General features: G+C 38.6%; 1 protein-coding gene across 1 annotated transcript in view; it reads left to right on the forward strand.

Annotated features, from left to right (window-relative positions):
- Nucleotides 1–6099: 6099 nt before the first annotated feature.
- Nucleotides 6100–21277, forward strand: part of SMC2 (structural maintenance of chromosomes 2) — a 50363-nt gene continuing 35185 nt past the window's right edge. Inside the window, exons 1-9 of the mRNA XM_070795216.1 lie at nucleotides 6100–6300; nucleotides 7369–7587; nucleotides 8210–8359; nucleotides 10304–10426; nucleotides 11023–11061; nucleotides 14257–14367; nucleotides 14565–14609; nucleotides 15865–16098; nucleotides 18671–18820. Of these exons, the coding sequence (XP_070651317.1) occupies nucleotides 7420–7587; nucleotides 8210–8359; nucleotides 10304–10426; nucleotides 11023–11061; nucleotides 14257–14367; nucleotides 14565–14609; nucleotides 15865–16098; nucleotides 18671–18820 (1020 nt within the window). The 5' untranslated portion in view covers nucleotides 6100–6300; nucleotides 7369–7419. The remainder of the gene's footprint in view (nucleotides 6301–7368; nucleotides 7588–8209; nucleotides 8360–10303; nucleotides 10427–11022; nucleotides 11062–14256; nucleotides 14368–14564; nucleotides 14610–15864; nucleotides 16099–18670; nucleotides 18821–21277) is intronic.

Below are 21277 nucleotides of genomic sequence, written 5' to 3' on the forward strand. Positions count from 1 at the left end.
ATGTGATGGGACCAGATGCCATGATCTTTGTTTTCTGAATGATGAGCTTTAAGCCAACTTTTTCACTCTCCTCTTTCACTTTAATCAAGAGGCTTTTTAGTTCCTCTTCACTTTCTGCCATAAGGGTGGTGTCATCTGCATATCTGAGGTTATTGATATTTCTCCCAGCACTCTTGATTCCAGCTTGCTTCTTCCAGCCTGTGCTTCTTCCAGCCCAGTGTTTCTCATGATGTACTCGGCATATAAGTTAAATAAGCAGGGTGACAGTATACAGCCTTGACGTACTCCATCCTACACTAAATCTTGCTACTTCTTGCCTCTTACAATTGTGTTTATCGTCCATGCCCTTGCTTGTGCAATCTATCATTTATAATGCCTTTCACTCTTCCTCTGGTTAATTTCTTTATGCATGTCATCTCTATTCATCTATGGATTCCTTAGGGACAGGCCCACATCTTATCCATGTTTGTATTCCAGAACATAGTAGATTCTTAGAATAAGGTAGGCATTCTGTAACAGCCTATTGAATTCATCTATTCATTTTAAAAGTTGACACTTTTTTTTGTCATTGGTTGGTGCTTGGTTTATAGTAGTGAACAACAAATGACAAGGTAATCTAAGGAAGAAGTTACAGGACTTGAGTCCTAGGAAAGTAGATGGAGAATAAATTACAAAAGGCCAGGCATGCCATCTTAGAGAGGTTAGAATTAATTCTATAGGCAATTTTCACCAAGAGTTTATACAGAGTAAAGAGATGTCATATTTCTGATATAGAAACATATATTTTGTAGGACATTTAGAAAGAGCAGAGACTGGTGGCTAGTAAGTATTGCTGAGGTAGAAATTTAAGTAGGAATTTGAATAATGTAACAGAGAGAGAAAACGCTGGTTACTGAAGGGGCAGATCTTGTGGAAAATATCTAAGAGTGATATCTAGTACGAACTGAGCTGGTAATAAAAGGAAACCAACTGAAAGACGGTCAAGCAGATGTGCGTGGACTTGAAGTAAAAAGTAGTAAGGGACCACTGTGAAGGGGAGAACGATGAAATGAGAACGGTATTTGAGAAAGGGGAGTGAATAATCCACCCCGTAAAGGAAGGGCTGTGGCAAAGCAGAAGAGCAATGAGATGAGTAGTTTTGGCTGGTAACCAGTGTGGAAGTCATAAAAGCCAAGGAGAACAGGAAACACTGAAATAAGAAATACAAAATAAGTACCAAGAGACTGGATTTTATGAGTAGTGCATGAAAATATTTTCTTAAGACCCGATACCAGACATCTTTCTCTGTTTTCTAGGAAAAGCTCATTTGAATGTGGAATTGAAAATCTGAAAGCAAGGTTCAGCAGGAGCAAAACAAAGATCACTGATGTGCTTCATGAAAGGTAAGTGGAAGGGCCTCCTCTAACCTAGTTGACTGAAATTCTCTTCATAAAGTCATAGAACTACTTAAAATATAACTATTGTCATACAAACCATATACTATGCACAGTAACAAAACCCAGAAAATTCAAAATGCCAGAAACAAACTGAAAATGTCAAGAGCAGGCACTGACAGGCAGCCTTCCAACATTTATTTTATACTTGGCTATAGTGCTCAGGGGGCTTCCCATGTGGCTTTCCCTGTGGCTCAGTGGTAAAAAATCATCTTCCTATTCAGGAGACACAAGAGGTGTGGGTTCAATCCCTGGGTTGGGAAGATCCCCTGGAGAAAAGAATGGCAACCCACTCCAGTATTCTTGCCTGGGAAATCCTATGATCAGAGGAGCCTGGTGGGTACAATCTATGGGGTCTCAAAAGTCAGACACAACTGAATGATTAAACAACAGCAATAGGGCTCAGGAGCCAGTGGCTGGGTTCTGAGGTACAAGCAGTAGCCCTTGAGCTTCAGTGAGCCAGAGGAGCTGGAACTAGGCCCTTATATGAAACCTGCAGCCTTAAGATCTGCCAGTCATTGCGATTGGAAAAGCTCCACATACTAGACTCTGGAAGAGGTAAGAAGGTTTGTTTTTTGTTTGGAGCTTTGCATAGGGGGATAAAACAAAAGCTACTTGTGATAAATTAAAACCACAGACCTGCAACAGACATGAATTTATGATATCTGTATAATTCAGGAACCACAAACTGAGAAACAATCATTTACAAATGTTCCCAGATCTTTAAGAGCCAAAGAACCCTGGCAGAAACAAATGTGTAAGTGCTCTGAAGGGACCCGTTCACAACTTGGGAGATAAGAGACTCCCATAAACCAAACAACCCCATCCAAGAACAGCACCACAGGAGGAAACAAATCACTATGAGTAAGAGTCAGCAACTGTTGCAGAGTTAGGAACTCAAAAGCTTGAAATAGTAGAAGTACCTAAAAAAGAAGATAAAGATATTTAACTTGACTAAGAAGGCAAAATAATAGAAATCAGAAGGAAAATACAAGCAGATTTCACAAGGAACCAAACAGAACGCGTAGTACTGAAGACAGTGTGCTCAGCTGAATCTGCCTCTGCGGCCCATGGACCGTAGCACACCAGGCTGCTCTGTCCATGGTATTTTCCAGGTGAGAATACTAGAGTGGGTCACCACCCTCTACTCCAGAGGATCTTCCCAACTCAGGGACTGAACCCGCATTTCTCTTGTCTCCTGCATTGGCAGGTGGATTCTTTACCACTGGCACCACTTGGGAAGCCCAATGAAAACAACATTGTCATTGAAATGAAAATAAATGTGTCTACGTGAAAGAATATAATCACCTCCTTTTTTAGTCTTCATTTTAAATTATGCTCAGCTGGCATTCTTTCCAAGCTTGCACATTGGTTTTATTTGGTGTATTCAAAATGTGCTGCTACTCAATACAACTTTGCAATATGAACTTCAGTTCTTCCCACTGAACCCAAAATTTAATCTCTCAACAAAATGAACCAAACTTTCATTATTTCTGCAATGAAGGTTAAAATTATCCCCGCCCCATTTCTGTCCTAAATTCCAGCAAAAGAGGATTGACTGTTACATAGAATTTTGTAGGACTCCAAAATTAGAAAAGTGAGGCTTTGGGAAGTGGGTCCCTCTCAATGCCCTGGAAGAGAAGATCAAGTCTTTTTCCTAGGTCCTGTTTTATTTATCGCTGGTACTACTGCCTTCTACATAAGGACAAAGACTCCACCTGCCCACCAGTGTTCAAGCTAATTTAGTTTTGGTTGTGCTGGGTCTTCATTGCTGCATGCCAGCCTTCTCTAGTTGCGGTGAGTGCGGGCTACTCTCTAGTTGTGGTGCATAGGCTTCTCATTGTGGTGGCTGCTCCTGTTGCAGGGCACAGGTCTACTGTGCGCAGGCTTCAGTAGTTGTTGCACATGGGCTCAGTAGTTGTGATGCATGGATTAGTCGCCCTATGGCATGAGGAATCTTCCAGGACCAGGGACCAAACCTGTATCCCCTGCATTGACAGGCAGATTCTTAACCACTGGACCATAGGGAAGTATTCAAATGCTTTTGATTCACGGTGATGAAACAAGAACAGTGCCCTATTTATACTGTATCTACCCTATACTCCATGGGCTTGAGTTTGAACAAACTCTGGGTTTGGAAAGACACGGAAGCCTGGCGTGCTGCAGTCCACAGGACTGCAAAGAGTTTGACACTATTTAGCAACTGAACAGGGAGAAGGCAATGGCACCCCACTCCAGTACTCTTGCTGGGAAAATCCCATGGACGGAGGAGCCTGGTAGGCTGCAGTCCATGGGGTTGCTAAGAGTCGGACAAGACTGCGCGCCTTCACTTTCACTTTTCACTTTCATGCATTGGAGGAGGAAATGGCAACCCACTCCAGTGTTCTTGCCTGGAGAATCCCAGGGACGGCGGGGCCTGGTGGGCTGCCATCTATGGGGTCGCACAGAGTCGGACATGGCTGAAGCGACTTAGCAGCAGCAGCAACTGAACAACAACCCTATAGTCTATCTTTACTTCCATTCCTAATCTCTCCACATTAGAGGGGTTTTAGTGGCTTCATGCCTTGGTGTTCACTTCTCTATGGTGATCTCAGGGGTCAGTTTTAACAGCAAGTTCATCTGTACTAACTGCAATTCGTTAGCGCTTTGGATATGCTCTAAGACTAAAACTGCTGTAGACCTCTCCTTCTATAGGCAATTTTCACTATAATAATTACTTTTAGTGGAAGTAGTTAGATATATCTATGTGTATAACTACCCAGAAGTCCTTACACAGCATAAGTGCATTTGTGTGTATTTTTTCATCCACTTGACTTAAAAAATATCAGCTGGTTATTAATTTATTAAAATAGTGCAAAGGGTAACAATGTCTGTCCTAACACTTACATTTTCACCCCAAAGAACTATTTATTTCACAACTTTATAAAATTCACATTTGGGTCTGTTGGCAAATTAAAATTCTTCATTCTCAAAGAGATGAAATGAGGAGGACACAGTTGAAAAGAAATGTATTTAAGACTGAAGAGAATCAATACAATGAAGAGCTGTGACGTACAGGGGATGAAGGAATCACCATAGACAAAGCTAAGTGTTAGTCATTCAGTAGTGTCCCACTCTTTGCAACCCCATGGACTGTAGCCTGCCACGCTCCTCTGTCCATGTGATTTCCCAGGCAAGAATACTGAAGTGGGTAGCCATTCCCTTCTCTAGGAAATCTTTCCAATCCAGGGATCAAACCCTGGTCTCCTGCCTTGCAGGGACATTCTTTACTATCTCAACCACTATGAAATAGCAACAAGGCAAAAATAACTGGGTGACTAAATGTTGTTAGGCCTGTAACGACTGACTAACCTAAGTGGGTGAGATAAGAGTAAATAATTTTTCTTATACAAACAGAAAATCCCCACAAAACTTTTAATTCTCCCAAGTAGAAAAGATTTTCAAATCAATGGTTCATTCTTGGTAGCCTGACTGGTGTCCAATACTGCAAAGTCAATAGAGGCCAAGAAAGCAACTTTAAATATATAACCTAAAATAGCATGCTGGCCGCATCATCTCTTTTACACATCACCTAGGGAAAGCACTATAGAGCACTATGAAGCTATGTCCTTCCTAACTCATTAGTATCAACATGCTTAACTGTGAGTAAACTGCCTGTTTTGTTTTTTTTTTTTAAGAAAAATACACACTGATAACAGCTTCTGTTATTACTAGCACTGGAGTCTGTACACGAAGAGAAGTAAACATACTAGCTCAGGAGCAAGACCGCGTGGAAACAAACCTCAGCTTCCCGGCTCACTACTTGGAATAAGTTGCTTAACCTGTGACTCAGTTTGCTCATTTGTAAAATGAGAACAGTAACACGGATTTCATAGGGTTGCTAAGATTTTAACAAGCGCCTGAAACGCAACCTGGCACCCGAAATCAATAAATATCAGCTGTTATAAGGTGTTTCCCCTAAAATTCTCTGAAATTGTTAGTTCTGCTATTGCTTATCATTCTACAGCTTTTCAGAAAAACGAGGGGAACTCCTATTCGTCCAGCCTCTACTATCAGCCCCACTCAACTTCTCCCGCGGGCGCTGCACAACTCTGGTGACAGCCTTATCGGCCCTTTGGGACAGGAAACCCGAGCCCGCCAGGGTCCTTCGCCGGCGAGGGGCGGAGCCAGAACGCGATCCACAGTCCTCAGAAGTTCGTTCGGCGCCGCCCCAGCCGCAACAAGGTGCAGCTTCCATTTAGAGGACCCTGGCCCAGCCCAGAGGGATTCTGAGGCAGAACGAGGAGACCGACACGAAGCCATCCTGCTTCCGGTACTTGGAGACCACAGAGGCCTGCCCCACTGAATCCCGCCGGGCCTGAGAGGAGGCGGGGCTTCCCGGGCGCGATGACGGCCAGACCCGGCCTGCGGCAGGGCGGGGCCGGCGAGCGCGAGGCCCCCAGGCTGAGGTGCGGGGCTGCCCGAGGTGTGCCGGATACCGAGCTCAACAATTGCCGCCAGCTTCTTTAGTCCTCAGGTCCGACCCGTCGCTTTTCCTGAGCCGCCCTCTTTTCGACCTTCTTTTCTATCTCTTTGTCCCTTTAACTGCTTGATGGAAGAGAAAAATGGAACTTTTAAGTCAGGCATCTCTGAGGCACCAGCCAATGGAATAGGTAGTGGAGGTGGGGTCCTGTGCTCGCGCCGAAATTCAAAGGCAAAAATAGTTCCGCTTCGGTGCCGCGCGCGGGGCAAATGTAGGAGTAGCTTTGGTGGCTTTCGCCTCTTAGCGCCCGAAGCTGGGCAAGACTGGCGCACTCTCTGCCCTAGTGACTAGGAAGAGCTTCGGCTGCGCCTCAAGCCCAGGCGACCTGACGCAGCGGCGAGGCAGGTGCGTGCGCGCGGCCGGTTGGGCCTAGCCGGGCATTCTTGGCGGGAAATGGGCGTCGGGGGCTAGGGAGCAGAGTAGCAAGGAACTTCAGAGTAAATTTAGTCCTAAAGGGATTCGTAGCAGAATGACTAGTTCCTGTCCAGCCTTGGAGTAGGGCGAGCAAGGGTTGACAGAAAGGCCTGGTGGGGTGAGGGAAGAGCCTGACTAAAAGCAAAAACCTTCAGCTGTTTATCTGGGGTATATCTACTGATGCTTAAACACTTACAGACCACCCGCCCATCCCGCGCCTTCGAGTCAGGCAGCATTCCGGCATACAACGGTGAACGTAGAAGAGCTATGGAAGATTACATTATGATAAGTTGGGTAGAGCAATAAATAAGTACTGATTAGTGTCAGCTGTAAGTCCGTGAAGGAAAAAGCAGAGGGAGGGAATGGGTAGAGGGTATTTTTTTATATACGAGAGTATGTGACTTTTGAGTAAAGACGTGAGTGATATAAAGGAGAGTGAGCCATATCAGTGTCCGGGATAAGTGCATTCTCGGCAAAGGGGATGCGATGGTAAATGATCAGTAATCTGTTAGCTGGAGTATGATAACGGTGGAAGATTATAAGCCTGGTGAAGTACGTGGTTGGCTTCCAGGTTCAATTAACTTCTGCGTATGTGCGTGCTGAGTCACTTTAGTCGTGTCTGACTCTTGGCGACCCCATGGACTGTAGCTCACTAGGGTCCTCTGTCCATGGGATTCTCCAGGAAAGAACCCTGGAGTGGGTTGCCCTGCCCTCCTCCAGGGGATCTTCCCGACCTAGGGATGGAACCCACATCTCCCGTGGCTCCTGCATTGCAAGAGATTTCCTTTATCGCTGAGCCACCGGGAAGCCCAGTTAACTTCTAAATAGAGGCTAATTCTTGTATATTTTTAAGTTAAAGAAAGATACCTTTACATCAGAGGAAATAGCTTAGCAAGTGGCTGTTTTATTTCTATTGCGCTGTCATTCTTATGGTCTAGTCTATATATTATGATTCCAGTTTTACATACCACTTATGCGTTGTTTTTCTGTTTTGTACAGAACTGCTTTGTGGCTTGATTTCTAGCAGACCTGTCCAAGTCAGTAGTGAAAATGCACATTAAGTCAGTCATTCTTGAGGGATTCAAGTCCTATGCTCAGAGGACTGAAGTCAATGGCTTTGACCCTCTGTTCAATGCTATCACTGGTTTAAATGGTAGTGGAAAATCCAACATATTGGACTCCATCTGCTTTTTGCTGGGCATCTCCAACCTGTCTCAGGTAAAGTGTAAACTTTCTGATTTATGTGAATTTAAGTTTGAGGAACCTCAAGGGAATTTTTGCACTTGGAGAGTACCAGTATTACCAATATTCTCTTCATTTGCATTTTTATGTGAATTATCTTCTACCTCACTGCAGTCCTTTAAAGGTAGGTATTATTACTCCATATTTTAGGTGAGAACGTAGAAACTTAGAGTTGCTTAAGGTTAATCCTCTAAAGATGTTTGAAGCAACACTGAAACTCACACATTCTCATTCCAGAGTTTGTATACTTTCCACCTGCACCCACCCTCATTATAATGTCTTTTTAGGATCTACTATTGGAATTGAATGGATAGTGAAATTTTTAGACACTGTCTTGCCATAAATTTTTCAAATGAGCTCTGTTAAGAAATGAGTAGAAAACAGTTTAGCTCAGGATTAAAAAAGTCCTATGGAGAGAGAGGCCCATTTCAGGTCGATGTCCATTTTCTTTGCTTTCCTTGTCTATGAATACCACTACCTGTTCTTGACTTATTAATGGATACTACATGGGTGGTTTTCCAACAGCAAGAAAGCTATTTTTAGTGCTATTTTGTGCAGTACTGAGTTTTGTAACTGATAAACTTTTCCTTTATTTTAGGTTCGGGCTTCTAACTTACAAGATTTAGTTTACAAAAACGGGCAAGCTGGTATTACAAAAGCCTTGGTGTCAATCACCTTTGATAATTCTGACAAAAAGCAGAGTCCTTTAGGATTTGAGGTTCATGATGAAATTACAGTAACAAGGCAGGTGAGTGACTACTAAATATTTGGTTACCTAAAAACTTGTCTCGTGCATTTTGGCAATACGATTACTGGAAAATTGATAAGCAAAACTGATGGATCAAATACTGACTAGATTCCTTAAGAATATCTTGTTTTGCTTAAGCAAATTCCACCATTTACCAAGTGGATTGAAAGGGATGTGAAATCCATCCGTACAAACACTCAGCCACACTTATTTAAACCATAAACCATGCACTTGAGTCTCTCTCTGTGCTGGGACACCTGTAGTTCTTGGGATTTCACTGTTTTCTGAGGTAACCCATTTTATGTTTGGAAATTAGAAAGTTAGTCTTATAAATTGAGCCATACCATAGTGTTTTTTTCAAGTTTTACGCATAAATCCTAGTTATCTTGAGAGCACCAAGAGAACATGTAATTTATTCTTTATTTCAGTATATCTGTGTTCTTCTGTAAATCTGTTTTCTAAGCTAAATTCTCTAGGTCTTTCAATTGATATTTAGTTGTTTCTAGGTCTTCCACTTGTCTCATCACATGGAATGCAAATTTGCTCCAGTTTTATTTATACATGCACACATACACACATACATATTTTAATGGTTGGCACTTCAAATTGCATGTACCAGAACTGGTCTGGCTGGGACAGGATTAAGCAGAATTGTCACTTCTTTCATTTTAAGTACTCTACTTCTATTTTTCTCAATATGATGTTGAAGAGTTCATGATATATTATGAACTCATATCCGATTTACTTAAAATCACTCTTAAGTTGTTCATGTTATTACTTAGCCATATACTGCCATTTCTGCATCTAAGCAGGTTCTTGAAATCAGTGGAGGACCTTAACATTTGTCCCTTAAAATCTTTTTATCTTATTATAATCAGACCGTGTTTTCAGTTTGTCAGTTTTATCTTTAAAAATTCTGTTAATTCTCATTTACTCTTCATCTTAGCATTATGTAGCTTATAGATTTCCATCTCTATGTTAATGAAAACTCTGGTTGAAAAAAAAAAAAAAAGATTGACTAGATTGGGACAAAATCCTGTTCTCTGTCTTTAAACATCTATCGAATAATTACCTTTCAGGATTTTAAGAAAATCTGCTGCTAGTCTACTCAAAATTCCTGTCTTCTTGTGGTCCATATGACTGTTTCTTCACCAGAATTTTGTTATAAAAACTTCCTCGAATTTCTTTAGGATATATTAGGATTGTTGTTCAAATATTAAGAACTGATCTACTATCCTAATACTGTCAGGAAAAGAAGTGAATTCATATTTATTTAATATTTATTAAGTGCTTGATGTGTGCTGGGCATTCTCAAATGCATTGGGAAATACAGATAGAAAGAATGAGAAACAAATCTTGTCTTTAAGGACCTCAGCAAATGGATGAGGCAGTCATACCTCCAAAATGACGATGTACATGCTGTGGTAGACAGAACAAGCTGATATCTAGTATAAGTTGTTCTTATTAAACCCATGCTGCAGTTCCATGATTATTCTTTTTCTTTCAAATATTCATAAGGCTTATCTTTTATTAATCATTTTAGAGTCTTAACAAGAATTGTTACTAAAACTGTGTGTCTTTTGTTTTTGGTATTTGACTCCTTTGGAAATCAAAAAGTGGAGGAAGATGGGTCAGCCTCTGAGTATGGAAAGTTGTAGAAGAGGGTGATCAGGGATAGAAGCTACATTCTATACATCCTTGGAAACATAAAGGTGGAAGGCACCTTAAAGACCTAGTCCACTGCATGGGAGGTTAGGAGGCCCTAGATTAGAAGCCAGTCTCACATTGTTTTTGACCATGTTATACTTTCTTCACTATTTATCCTAGATTCGTTTGATTTATCATTAGTTGGAAAAAAACAAAAGATAATGTATTTGGGAATTTATCATCTTGGCTCAAGATATTTGTGTTCATTTATGTCTTTTAAAATTATTTCCTTTGCAGGTAGTTATTGGTGGCAGAAATAAATATTTAATCAATGGAGTAAATGCAAACAATACCAGAGTATACGATCTCTTCTGTTCTGTTGGCCTTAATGTTAACAACCCTCACTTTCTCATCATGCAGGTATTTTGTTTGTGGACTTTATATCTTTCATAATAGTTTTGGCATCTTTTTTTAACTTACAAGAGAAATACATCTCTTTGGATTTTTCATTTTTTAATTTGCTGTTAGGCTGATGTTTGGGCACCTGTTAATAAATGTGGGTTAGTTATTTGTACTTACGTGTTCTGGTATATTGCATACATTTGAATTTTGAAGAATATCTGGAATTAATTTTCTTTGACTTATCTTGGAGGGCCATTGTTCTAAAAAGTCAAGAGATGTTCAGTAATTATGCCAACATTTATGTACATGCTTACCCATTTTAGAGTTGGAGACTTACACGTCATTCCCTGTCTCAGAAATAACAGTCTTGAGTTGTCTTTGTATTATTTATGTACCATATCACTAGTAAGAAAGTAGCAAAACTCTAGAATTATAAGCTACCCTTGTTCTCAAATCTTAAAAAAGAAACATCTTTTCATGTAGGTGGGAGAAATAACTGCCCAAAGATTGGTGTATTAGGATATAACAGCTTTAGTACAGATAAACATGTATGCCTTTAGGTTATTCTTTCTGAATTTATTGTTATTACAGTAAGTTTGTCATTTTATTTTCAGGGCCGAATTACCAAAGTGATGAATATGAAACCTCCAGAGGTAAGAGCACTCTTTAAGCACCGTAAAAATAGTAATTGTAGATATTGCCTTAATGTTTTAGGTAATCAATTTTTAAACATAATTTTTCCATTATTAAAATTTTGGGGAACATTTATTTAAGAATGATTAGTGGAGAAAATAATTTTGTTTTTTAATATTTGACACCATGCCCTAGTTTTTTTAAGTGATATGATGTAAACTTTCAGAGCCTTAGTTTCCTCATCCATAATCTGAAGTCCATAACCTTTACCTCAAAATCTGTTCTGAGAATTAAATCAGAATCTTTAAAAGAAGCAAAAGGAAAGTCCTAGGACCTTGTTAAGCAGTTGTTTTTTTTTTTTTTAATTGAGATATAATTGATAAAGTAGTTTCAGGTGTACACCAAAAAGATTTGATATATATACAATATTCAGTATATGTGTATATCACAAAATGATCACCACAGTTTAGTCAACATTGATCACTGTATCAATGTGATACATTGATGTGATCATCTTTCAGAATTTTTTTTGAAGATGAGAACTTTTAAATTATACTCTCTACAATTTTCAAATATGCAGTTAAGTATTATCAACTGTAGTCACCATGCCATACATCACATCCCCAGGACCTTTTATTTTATAACTGGCACTTTTAACGTTTGCTCACCACCTATCCCCCACCTCTGTCAGATTAGAAAACTAATCTGTTTTCTGTATCTATGAGTTCAGTTTTGGGTTTTTTTTTTTTTTTTAAGATCCTACTTGTAAGTGAAATTATACTGTATTATCTTTCTGTCAGACTTATTTCACTTAGCATAATGCCCGTGTGTTCTATCCATGCTGTTGCAAATGGCAGGATTTCCTTTTTGTATGTGTAAATAACATTCGATTTAATTTATATATATATATATATATATATATTATATTCTTTATCCATTCATCCATCAGCAGACACTTAGGTTGATTCCATGTTTTTACTGTAACAAATGATGTTGCAGTTAACACGGAAGTGCAGAAAGCTTTTCAAATTAGTGTCTTTGGTTCCGTCAGATAAATGTCCTGAAGTGGAATTATTGGATCATATGGTAGTTCTATTTTGAATTTTTTGAGGAACCTCCATGCTATTTCCCATAATGGATACATCAGTTTACAGTCCCACAGACAGCATACAAGTTTTCCCTTTTCTCCACATATTCACCAGTCTGTTATTTTTTATCTTTTTGATAAAAGCCACTCCAACAGGTGATGTCTCATTGTGGCTTTGATTTGTATTTGCCTGATTTGTATTTGTGGATGGTTTCCTTTCCTATGCAGAAGCTTTTTAGTTTGATGTAGTCCTGCTTGTTTATTTTTGGTTTATTTTGCTTTTGGTATCAAATCCAAAAAAAAAATCATCACTAACACAGATGTCGGGAGCTTACCACTTACTTTTTTTCTAGGAGTTTTACGTGCCCATACAGTATTAAAAGAAATTTTGGTTCTAAAGTAGCTTTTCTCAGCTGGTGTTCCATGTCAGAGTTAAACCCTATGGGAAGAGATTTGAGTGAAATTAATTCATTAGATATAATGGATTGCTTAAGACATTAAGACTTTGTTTTGGAGCCCCCTTGAGAAGAGTTGCTATGAAGGAATAAATGTTTTGTATCAGAACAAAGGCTCTTTTGGTATTTTTATCTATGGAGAAGAACTAAAAAGACGACTGATAATTGATGATATTAGTCTGGTTTAACCACAGGTCACACTTACTTTCTTCAGATAACATCTTAAGGGAAACTTCTCATTCAAAATCTGCCCAATATATGGAAATCAAACTGGTTTTCAGAGAAATAATCCTCTTGAGGTAGGGATTGATAGTGATTAGAAGCTTCTGATAAAGGAATGCTAAAAAATTATCCTTATAAAATAGTAATTAGTGTTTGCCTTTTTCAGTGTACTCACGTGAATTACTTCTCAATGACACTGAGATACTTTCAGTCCTCAGCAGATGAACAAAGAGAGGAACAGGGAAAACTAAATTACTTGCCCAAGTTCTCAAAGTATCTGCCACAGTTGGAATGGAAATGTTAGGCCATGCTTCATCCTTGTAGGAACAAAACAGCTAAAGTCTCACTTGGAACAGGTTTAAGTAGAAATTTATAAATTGAAATATTAGTTAGCTTTTACTTTCTTATATTTGGAGGAAAAGAGAAAGAAGGAATGAAAGGTTGTTGCTGAATGAAAAAAGGCGGCTGGGATTCTTGGCCTCCAGAGGAGAATTCAATCCGGGGCGAGAGACGAGGCTTGATCGCTCAGAGCTTTGTGTGATAAAGTTTTATTAAGGTGTAAAGGAGATAGAGAAAGCTTCTGACATAGGCATCAGAAGGGGGCAGAAAGAGTACCCCACTTCTAGTCTTCAGCTGGATGTTATATAGACACTAGCAGTCTGTTAATGAAAGAAAGGAATGTCTTAAAACTCAGAATGGCACCAAGCCCCTCACCCATAAGATGCATTTTGGGATAATCTTGGCACCAAGTGGTTCATCCTGGGCCATAAAATGATTAACTTGAATCTTGCAGAAGGACAGATTGCCATACAAATAGTTACATTTACATAGGTTAGGGAAATAATATCTGAGTATAACATACTGGTTTGTCAAGTAGGTTCTGAGCCAAGAGGCGGAACCGACTTGGGGTAAGTGTATAGTACATTAGCATAGCTTAAGACAAACATTTCCATAAGAAAAATGCATTGGTTATCTCAAGGTTTGAAACTAGTTAACTTCAGGTGAAACCAGGTGTCATTATGACAACACAGTATTTTAAGAGAAACCTTTTAAATTTGTATAGAGAAGGAAAACAATATCGATAGTTTGTTTCCTCTTGCCAATTAAGAGAGATGACACTTGCAGGCTATTTCCTCCCTTGGGAGACCCCTGGCCTTTCTGCCTATTACCCTCTCAGGAATTACTGGCTTCAGTTTTCAAAGATATGTACTCTAGAAACTCAGTGTAGCATAAAGTTTGATTTTAGAATTGGAGTGAAGGCCAGAAATATTTGTTAAGTCTTAGGGTTATAGGTAATACGTACATTTTTTTTATGTACTTAAATGTTATGGTCCTTAACTATTTTGTTGAGTTGCTTCATGACGTTAAGGCCTTAAGTAATATCCTAATGTAAATTCCAATGAGACTCACTGGCTTTGATTCTTAAAACATTAATGCAATCATCTTTCCAGATTTTGTCCATGATAGAAGAAGCAGCTGGAACCAGGATGTATGAATACAAAAAACAAAATGCTCAGAGGACTATAGAAAAAAAGGAGGCTAAGCTGAGAGAAATTAAGACGGTAATTAAATTTATATAAAATATTTTTAGGAAAGAGAGTACTTTTCTTTTATTAGAGTTTCTCTGTTGTAAAAGAGGGAAATTTTACCACACCTATCTTCTCCCCAGCCTTTGTTCAGTTTTCTTTAGTCTTCTCCCTTTTAAATTTCTTTAATGGTACTTCACATACTCAAAAATAGTTTTTCCTTTATTTTCCAGATACTTGAAGAAGAAATTACTCCAACCATTCAAAAATTAAAAGAGGTGTGTATTGTATATTTGAGGACAGCCAGCTAGGATGTCTCTCAAAATTGGCGATGCATCCATGATGATACACATGGGGGCGACAGCTGTACCACTCCTCAGAAATGTTTCTTGGAGATGAGATAAGGAGTTAGAGTTGATAGTCCATGCTCAACCTTCTGCTTATAGACGACAATGCACTTCATACCTGTTAAGTCATAATGGTTTTAGAGATTGACTGTCATAATCTCAGAAAACAACATGCCAGATTTTCATTCTTTGTTGAAGACAAGTATAAATCTAAATTTTCCTGGATAGTTAGAATTGAGTGGAATAAATATTTCTTAAAGGTATGGCATTCTTAGAAACTCTTGGTAGAATGAGTAACTTCTAGGGTAAGAGGGGCTCTCACTAAAATTACTGCTGTCAAGGCAGTTAGTAGACAATAGGTATTGAAACAGATGACTGTTTTCTCTATAATCTTTGTACTTCTGACATCATATCACTGTTTCAGTGAAAGTATTTTAAATCATGTATTTAGAAATTTCTTAAATGTTCATTAAAATTTGATACTTCTCAAGCTCTCTTCTGAATCTATAGAGTAGCATAGATGTAATTGGAAAAACTGAAAAATTGTGAACTTGAAGGTTCTGCTTTTGTATCTATGATTTAATAGAAAAACACTAGATCACGAGTTTAAACCTAAGTGTCATATTTGATTTTGCCAAATTCTGTATTTGATACTATGAAGAGCTCATTTAATCACCCTGAATTTGTTTCTTCATCTGCAGATTAGGAATTTTCATTGTTAACTTTGTCCTAGTAGGTCCCAGTGGGAATCAAGTTTAGTAATATGTGAGCAAATATTTATAAATAGTTATATGAATGAATGTAGAGTGGGCATCTTGGTAATAGTACCACAAACTACATTTAATAGTGTATCATTCATGGTTTTATAATTTTATAGACTTATTCCCACAAGTCTATGAATCTTATGTCCATATTTCTTTGTTAATCCCAACTGTGTGGTTATATTTGAGAAGAAATAGCCACAGAGAATTCATTAAGATGACATTACTATCTAAAAAGCCACAGTTCTAATGTTGTTTGAAGTTTCCTAAAATTAACAGTCCATAATTACTCAAATTTAAGACAAAATCCATTATGTTTATTGTGTAATGGGAAATTTTTTATGTATTGCTGTATTTAAATTCTTTCCAAATTTATTTAAAAATATTAATGTAGAGTTATACTTTATTGGTGATTTCTCTTTTAGGAAAGATCTTCCTACTTGGAGTACCAAAAGCTCTTGAGAGAAATAGAACATCTGAGTCGTTTATATATAGCTTATCAGTTTTTGCTGGCTGAAGATACTAAAGAACGCTCAGCTGAGGCATTAAAAGAAATGCAGGATAAAATTAAGAAGCTTCAAGAAGAAGTGTCTGAGAATGATAAAAAAATAAAAGCACTTAGTCATGAAATAGAAGAGTTGGAAAAAAGAAAAGATAAGGTCAGACGTGTAAGAATAATAATAAACTGAAAAATATTAAATAATGTAACTATTTTGGGTATACTGGGCATTGTGTTCTGAATTGAAAAAAATTTATTTTACTGTATGATAATGATATAGTTTCAATTCAGTTCAGTTGTGTCCGATTCTTTGAGACCCCATGGACTGCAGCACACCAGGCCTCCCTATCCATCACCAACACCTGGAGTTGACTCAGATTCATGTCCATCGAGTTGGTGATGCCATCTAATCATCTCATACTCTGTCGTCCCCTTCTCCTCCCGCCTTCAGTCTTTCCCAGCATCAGGGTCTTTTCAAATGAGTCCGTTCTTCAAATCAGTTGGCCAAAGTATTGGAGTTTCAGCATCAGTCCTTCCAGTGAATATTCAGGACTGAATTACTTTAGGGTGGACTACTTGGATCTCCTTGCAGTCCAAGGGACTCTCAAGAGTTTATTCAAAAGCATCAATTCTTTGGTGCTCAGCTTTCTTTATAGTCCAACACACATCCATAAATGACTCCTGGAAAAACCATTGCTTTGACTAGATGGACCTTTGTTGGCAAAGTAATGTCTCTGCTTTTGAATATGCTATCTAGGTTGGTCATAACTTTTCTTCCAAGGAGCAAGCATCTTTTAGTTTCATGGCTGCAATCACCATCTGCAGTGATTTTGGAGCCCAAAAGAATAAAGTCTGTCACTGTTTGCATTGTTTCCCCATCTGTTTGCCATGAAGTGATGGGACCAGATGCCATGATCTTAGTTTTCTGAATGTTGGGTTTTATTTTTCACTCTCCTCTTTCACTTTCATCAAGAGGCTCTTTAGTTCTTCTTCACTTTCTGCCATAAAGGATTGTGTCACCTGCATATCTGAGGTTATTGATATTTCTCCTGGCAGTCTTGATTCCAGCTTGTGCTTCATCCACCCCGGAATTTCTCATGATGTACTCTGCATAGACGTTAAATAAGCAGGGTGACAATAAACATGCTTGATGTATTCCGTTTCCTATTTGGAACCAGTCTATTGTTCCATGACCTGTTCCAACTGTTGCTTCTTGACCTACATACAGATTTCTCAAGAGGCAGATCAGGTTGTCTGGTATTCCAAACTCTCAGAATTTTCCACAGTTTGTTGTGATCCACATAGTCAAGGACTATGGCATAGTCATAAAAGCAGAAATAGATGTTTTTCTGGAACTCTCTTGCTTTTTTGATGATCCAGTGGATGTTGGCAATTCGATATTTGGTTCCTTTGCCTTTTCTAAATCCAACTTGAACATTGGGAATTTCACAGTTCACGTACTGTTGAAGGCTGTCTTGGAGAATTTTGAGTATTTGCTAGTGTGTGCTGCTGCTGCTGCTGCTGCTAAGTCGCTTCAGTTGTGTCCGACTCTTCGCGACCCCATGGACTGCAGCCTACCAGGCTCCTCCGTCCATGGGATTTTCCAGGCAAGAGTACTGGAGTGGGGTGCCATTGCCTTCTCCAACTAGCATGTGAGATGAGTGCAATTGTGTGGTAGTTTGAGCATTTTTTGGCATTGCCGTTCTTTGGGATTGGAATGAAAATTGACCTTTCCAGTCCTGTGGCCATTGCTGAGTTTTCCAAATTTGTTGGCATATTGAGTGAAGCACTGTCACAGCATCATCTTTTAGGATTTGAAATAGCTCAACTGGAATTCCATCACTTCCGCTAGCTTTGTTAGTAGTGATGCTTCCTAAGGCCCAGTTGACTTCACATTCCAGATGTCTGACTCTAGGTGAGTGATCACACCATCGTGATTATCTGGATCTTGAATATCTTTTTCGTATAGTTCTTCTGTGTATTCTTGCCATCTCTTCTTAATATCTTCTGCTTCTGTTAGGTCCATACCATTTCTGTCCTTTATTGTGCCTATTTTTGTATGAAAAGTTCCCTTGGTATATCTAGTTTTCTTGAAGAGATCTCTAGTCTTTCCCATTCTTTTGTTTTCCTCTATTTCTTTGCATTGATCACTGAGGAAGGCTTTCTTATCTCTTCTTGCTATTTGGAACTCTGTATTCAAATGAGTATATCTTTCATTTCTCCTTTGCTTTTTGCTTCTCGTCTTTTCACAGCTATTTGTAAGGCCTCCTGAGACAACTTTTGTGCCTTTTTGCTTTTCTTTTCCATGAGGATGGTCTTGATCCCTGCCTCCTGTGCAATGTCACAAACCTCTATCCATAGTTCTTCAGGCACTCTGTCCATCAGATTTAATCCTTTGACTCTCTTTCTCACTTCCACTATATAATCATAAGGGATTTGATTTAGGTCATACCTGAATGGTCTAGTGGTTTTCCTTACTTTCTTCAATTTAGGTCTGAGTTTGACAATCAGGAGTTCATGATCTGAGCCACAGTCAGCTCCTGGTCTTGTTTTTGCTGTCTGTATAGAGCTTCTCCATCTTTGGCTGCAAAGAATATGATCAATCTGCTTCGGTATTAACTGTCTGGTGATGTCCATGTGTAGAGTCCATAGTTTATTAAAAATAAATACATATAAATTATACACTAACAAATTTTTAAGTACATGATTGAATTGGGTGCATTTGATTATAGGAAGTTGGAGGTATACTTCGATCTTTAGAAGATGCTCTTACAGAAGCTCAGCGAGTTAATACTAAATCTCAAAGTGCCTTTGATTTCAAGAAGAAAAATCTGGCGAGTGAAGAGAACAAACGCAAAGAACTGGAGAAAAATATGGTAGAGGTAAGCAAATGAGAAGTGTAATTTAATTCTAGTAATATACATTCCTCCATTCTGTTAATATTTATTACGTGCCTGCTGTGGACCCAGGGTAATTGTTTAGGCTAGGATGTAGCAACTGACAAAATGACAATAATGAACAAAATGCCTTGTGTGTCTTCATTCCAGTGAGGAAAATGATGATAAAATAAGTGAAATATGAAGTATGTTATATAGTGGTAACTGATGAGGAGAAAAAAAGCAGTGGATAGGGTTAGTATTGGGCAGGGAGGTACAATTTGGAATTTTCAATTGGGTAAACATTAAAGGTCTCATTGGGAGGCTTCTATTTCATTAGAGACCTGAAGGTGGTCAGAGAAGGGTGTAGATAGATTGGGAGGCTGTGGGGGGAGATGTTCCAGACAAAAGAGCAGCAGCAGCTCCAAGTGCCTAAGGTATTGGAAAAGCAGAGAGAAGTAAAGCTGGTTGCTACTGAGTAGTAGAGATGGGGTGTAGGATCACGTGTGGTTTTGCAAAATATGTGAAGGACTTTGCTGTTTATTCTGAGTGGCATGGGAAGCTGCTGGAGTTGGTTGAGCCCAAGGGTGACATTTTAATATTTTAGTAGTACTATTCTTGCTGTTTTGAGGATAAATTAAAGGGAAGAAGTAGAGAAACCAGGTAGTAATTGGTAGTGCCAGTGATAGTCCTTGGGTAGATGCAATAGAAGGTAGAATATTAGAGAAGTTGTGGGATTTTATGTGTACTTTAAGGGTAGGCCAACAGATATACCCAGCAGATTTTTTTTAAATTATAGTTCATTGGTTTAAAATGTTGTTTTCTGCTGTACAGCAAAGTGACTCAGTTATACATGTATTTTCTTTTTTTTATTTTCTTTTCCATTATGGTTTATCACAGGATATTGAATGTAGTTCCCTTTGTCATACAGTAAGACCTTATTGTTTATCCATCCTATACATAATAATTTGTACCTGCTAATCCCAAACTCCAAGTCCTTCCCTCCCCTTCCCACCCTTCCCCTTGAAAACAAGTCTGTTCTCTGTGTCTGTGAGTCTTTCTATTTTGTAGATAAGTTCATTTGTATCATATTTTCGATTCCACATATAAGTGATATCATGATGTTTGTCTTTCTCTTTCTGACTGACTTCACTCAGTATGATAACCTCTAGGTCCATTCCTTGGTATCCATTGGTCCAATGGCAGTTTTTCATTCTTTTTAATGTCTGAGTAATATTCCAGTGTGTGGGTATAACATCTTTATCGGTTCATCTGTCGATGGACATTTAGGTTGCTTCCATGTCTTTGCTACTATAAATAGTGCCCAGCAGATTGGTGTTTGAATATGAAAGAGGACTGAAGGATAACTCCAGAGTTCTGTTGTTGACAGTTTGAAATATGGTTACCATTTGTTGAATGGTGAATAATAGGCTTGAGGAGCTAGTTAGACATCTAAGTAGAGATATTGATTTGATAGTTGAAAATACGAACTTTGAATCCAGGTTAGAAATGCAAATCAAAATACATATTTTAGCATGCACCAGGGCTAATGGTCAGACTTCTTTATATATACTCATTTCTTTAGTGATCCCATCTATCCGTGTACCCCTCAGTACCATCTACATGTTGATGCCTTTCAAACCTATAATCAACCTTGACTCCTTCTTTGAAAGACTCATTTGTCCAGCTATTTAATTGACATGTTTATATGGATGACTTTAAAAAATCTAAAACTTAACATATCCAAAATAGAACTCCTAAATTTTCCTCACCTACCCAAACCTAACTGAGCTACTGAATTTTCCTCATGTAAGTAATGATGCTGTTCACTCCAGAACCTGTAGTCCTGAATTTTCTTCTTTCTCCCAACCCTGTGGTATCTAATTCTTCGACAGATTTTGTTGATTTTAAAAGTATATCCAGAATATCCAGATATATGTGTATATCCAGAATACAGCCACCTTTCACTCCTCACGTGGTTCATGCCATCACCTCCCAGGAAGGTACTCAGTAGTATCCTCATTAGCTGCCTTTTTTTACTTACTGTGTTCCAGCCACAGTTCCTCTAATACCCAAGCATATTCCTCAGAGCTTGGCAAGTGTACCATGCCCCTAGTATTTGCACGGTCACACCTTTTGTTTCATTTAGGTTTCTGCTCAAAATGTCATCACAAAAAGGCCTTTTCTCATTATTCTTAAAATAGTAGTTCCATCATTTTTTGCTTTATGTGTTTACTATGTTTTCCACCTTAAAAATGTAGGCTCCTGAGGACCCTGTGTCTTTAATATCTAGAATAATGCCTGGTCCATGGTAAATATCTAAGAAATACCCAGTGCATCATGAATTAAGTGAGCCAAATTTCTGATCACTTTCATGTAAATATGACTAGATTTTTTTTTTCTTTTAGTGCTGGTATCTTATATAGCATTAGATATTTGGTTATTAGAATTTAAGTGAGAGTG

The sequence above is a fragment of the Bos indicus genome, chromosome 8 (assembly GCF_029378745.1).
Source record: "Bos indicus isolate NIAB-ARS_2022 breed Sahiwal x Tharparkar chromosome 8, NIAB-ARS_B.indTharparkar_mat_pri_1.0, whole genome shotgun sequence".
In the NCBI taxonomy this organism is placed as follows: Eukaryota; Metazoa; Chordata; class Mammalia; order Artiodactyla; family Bovidae; genus Bos; species Bos indicus.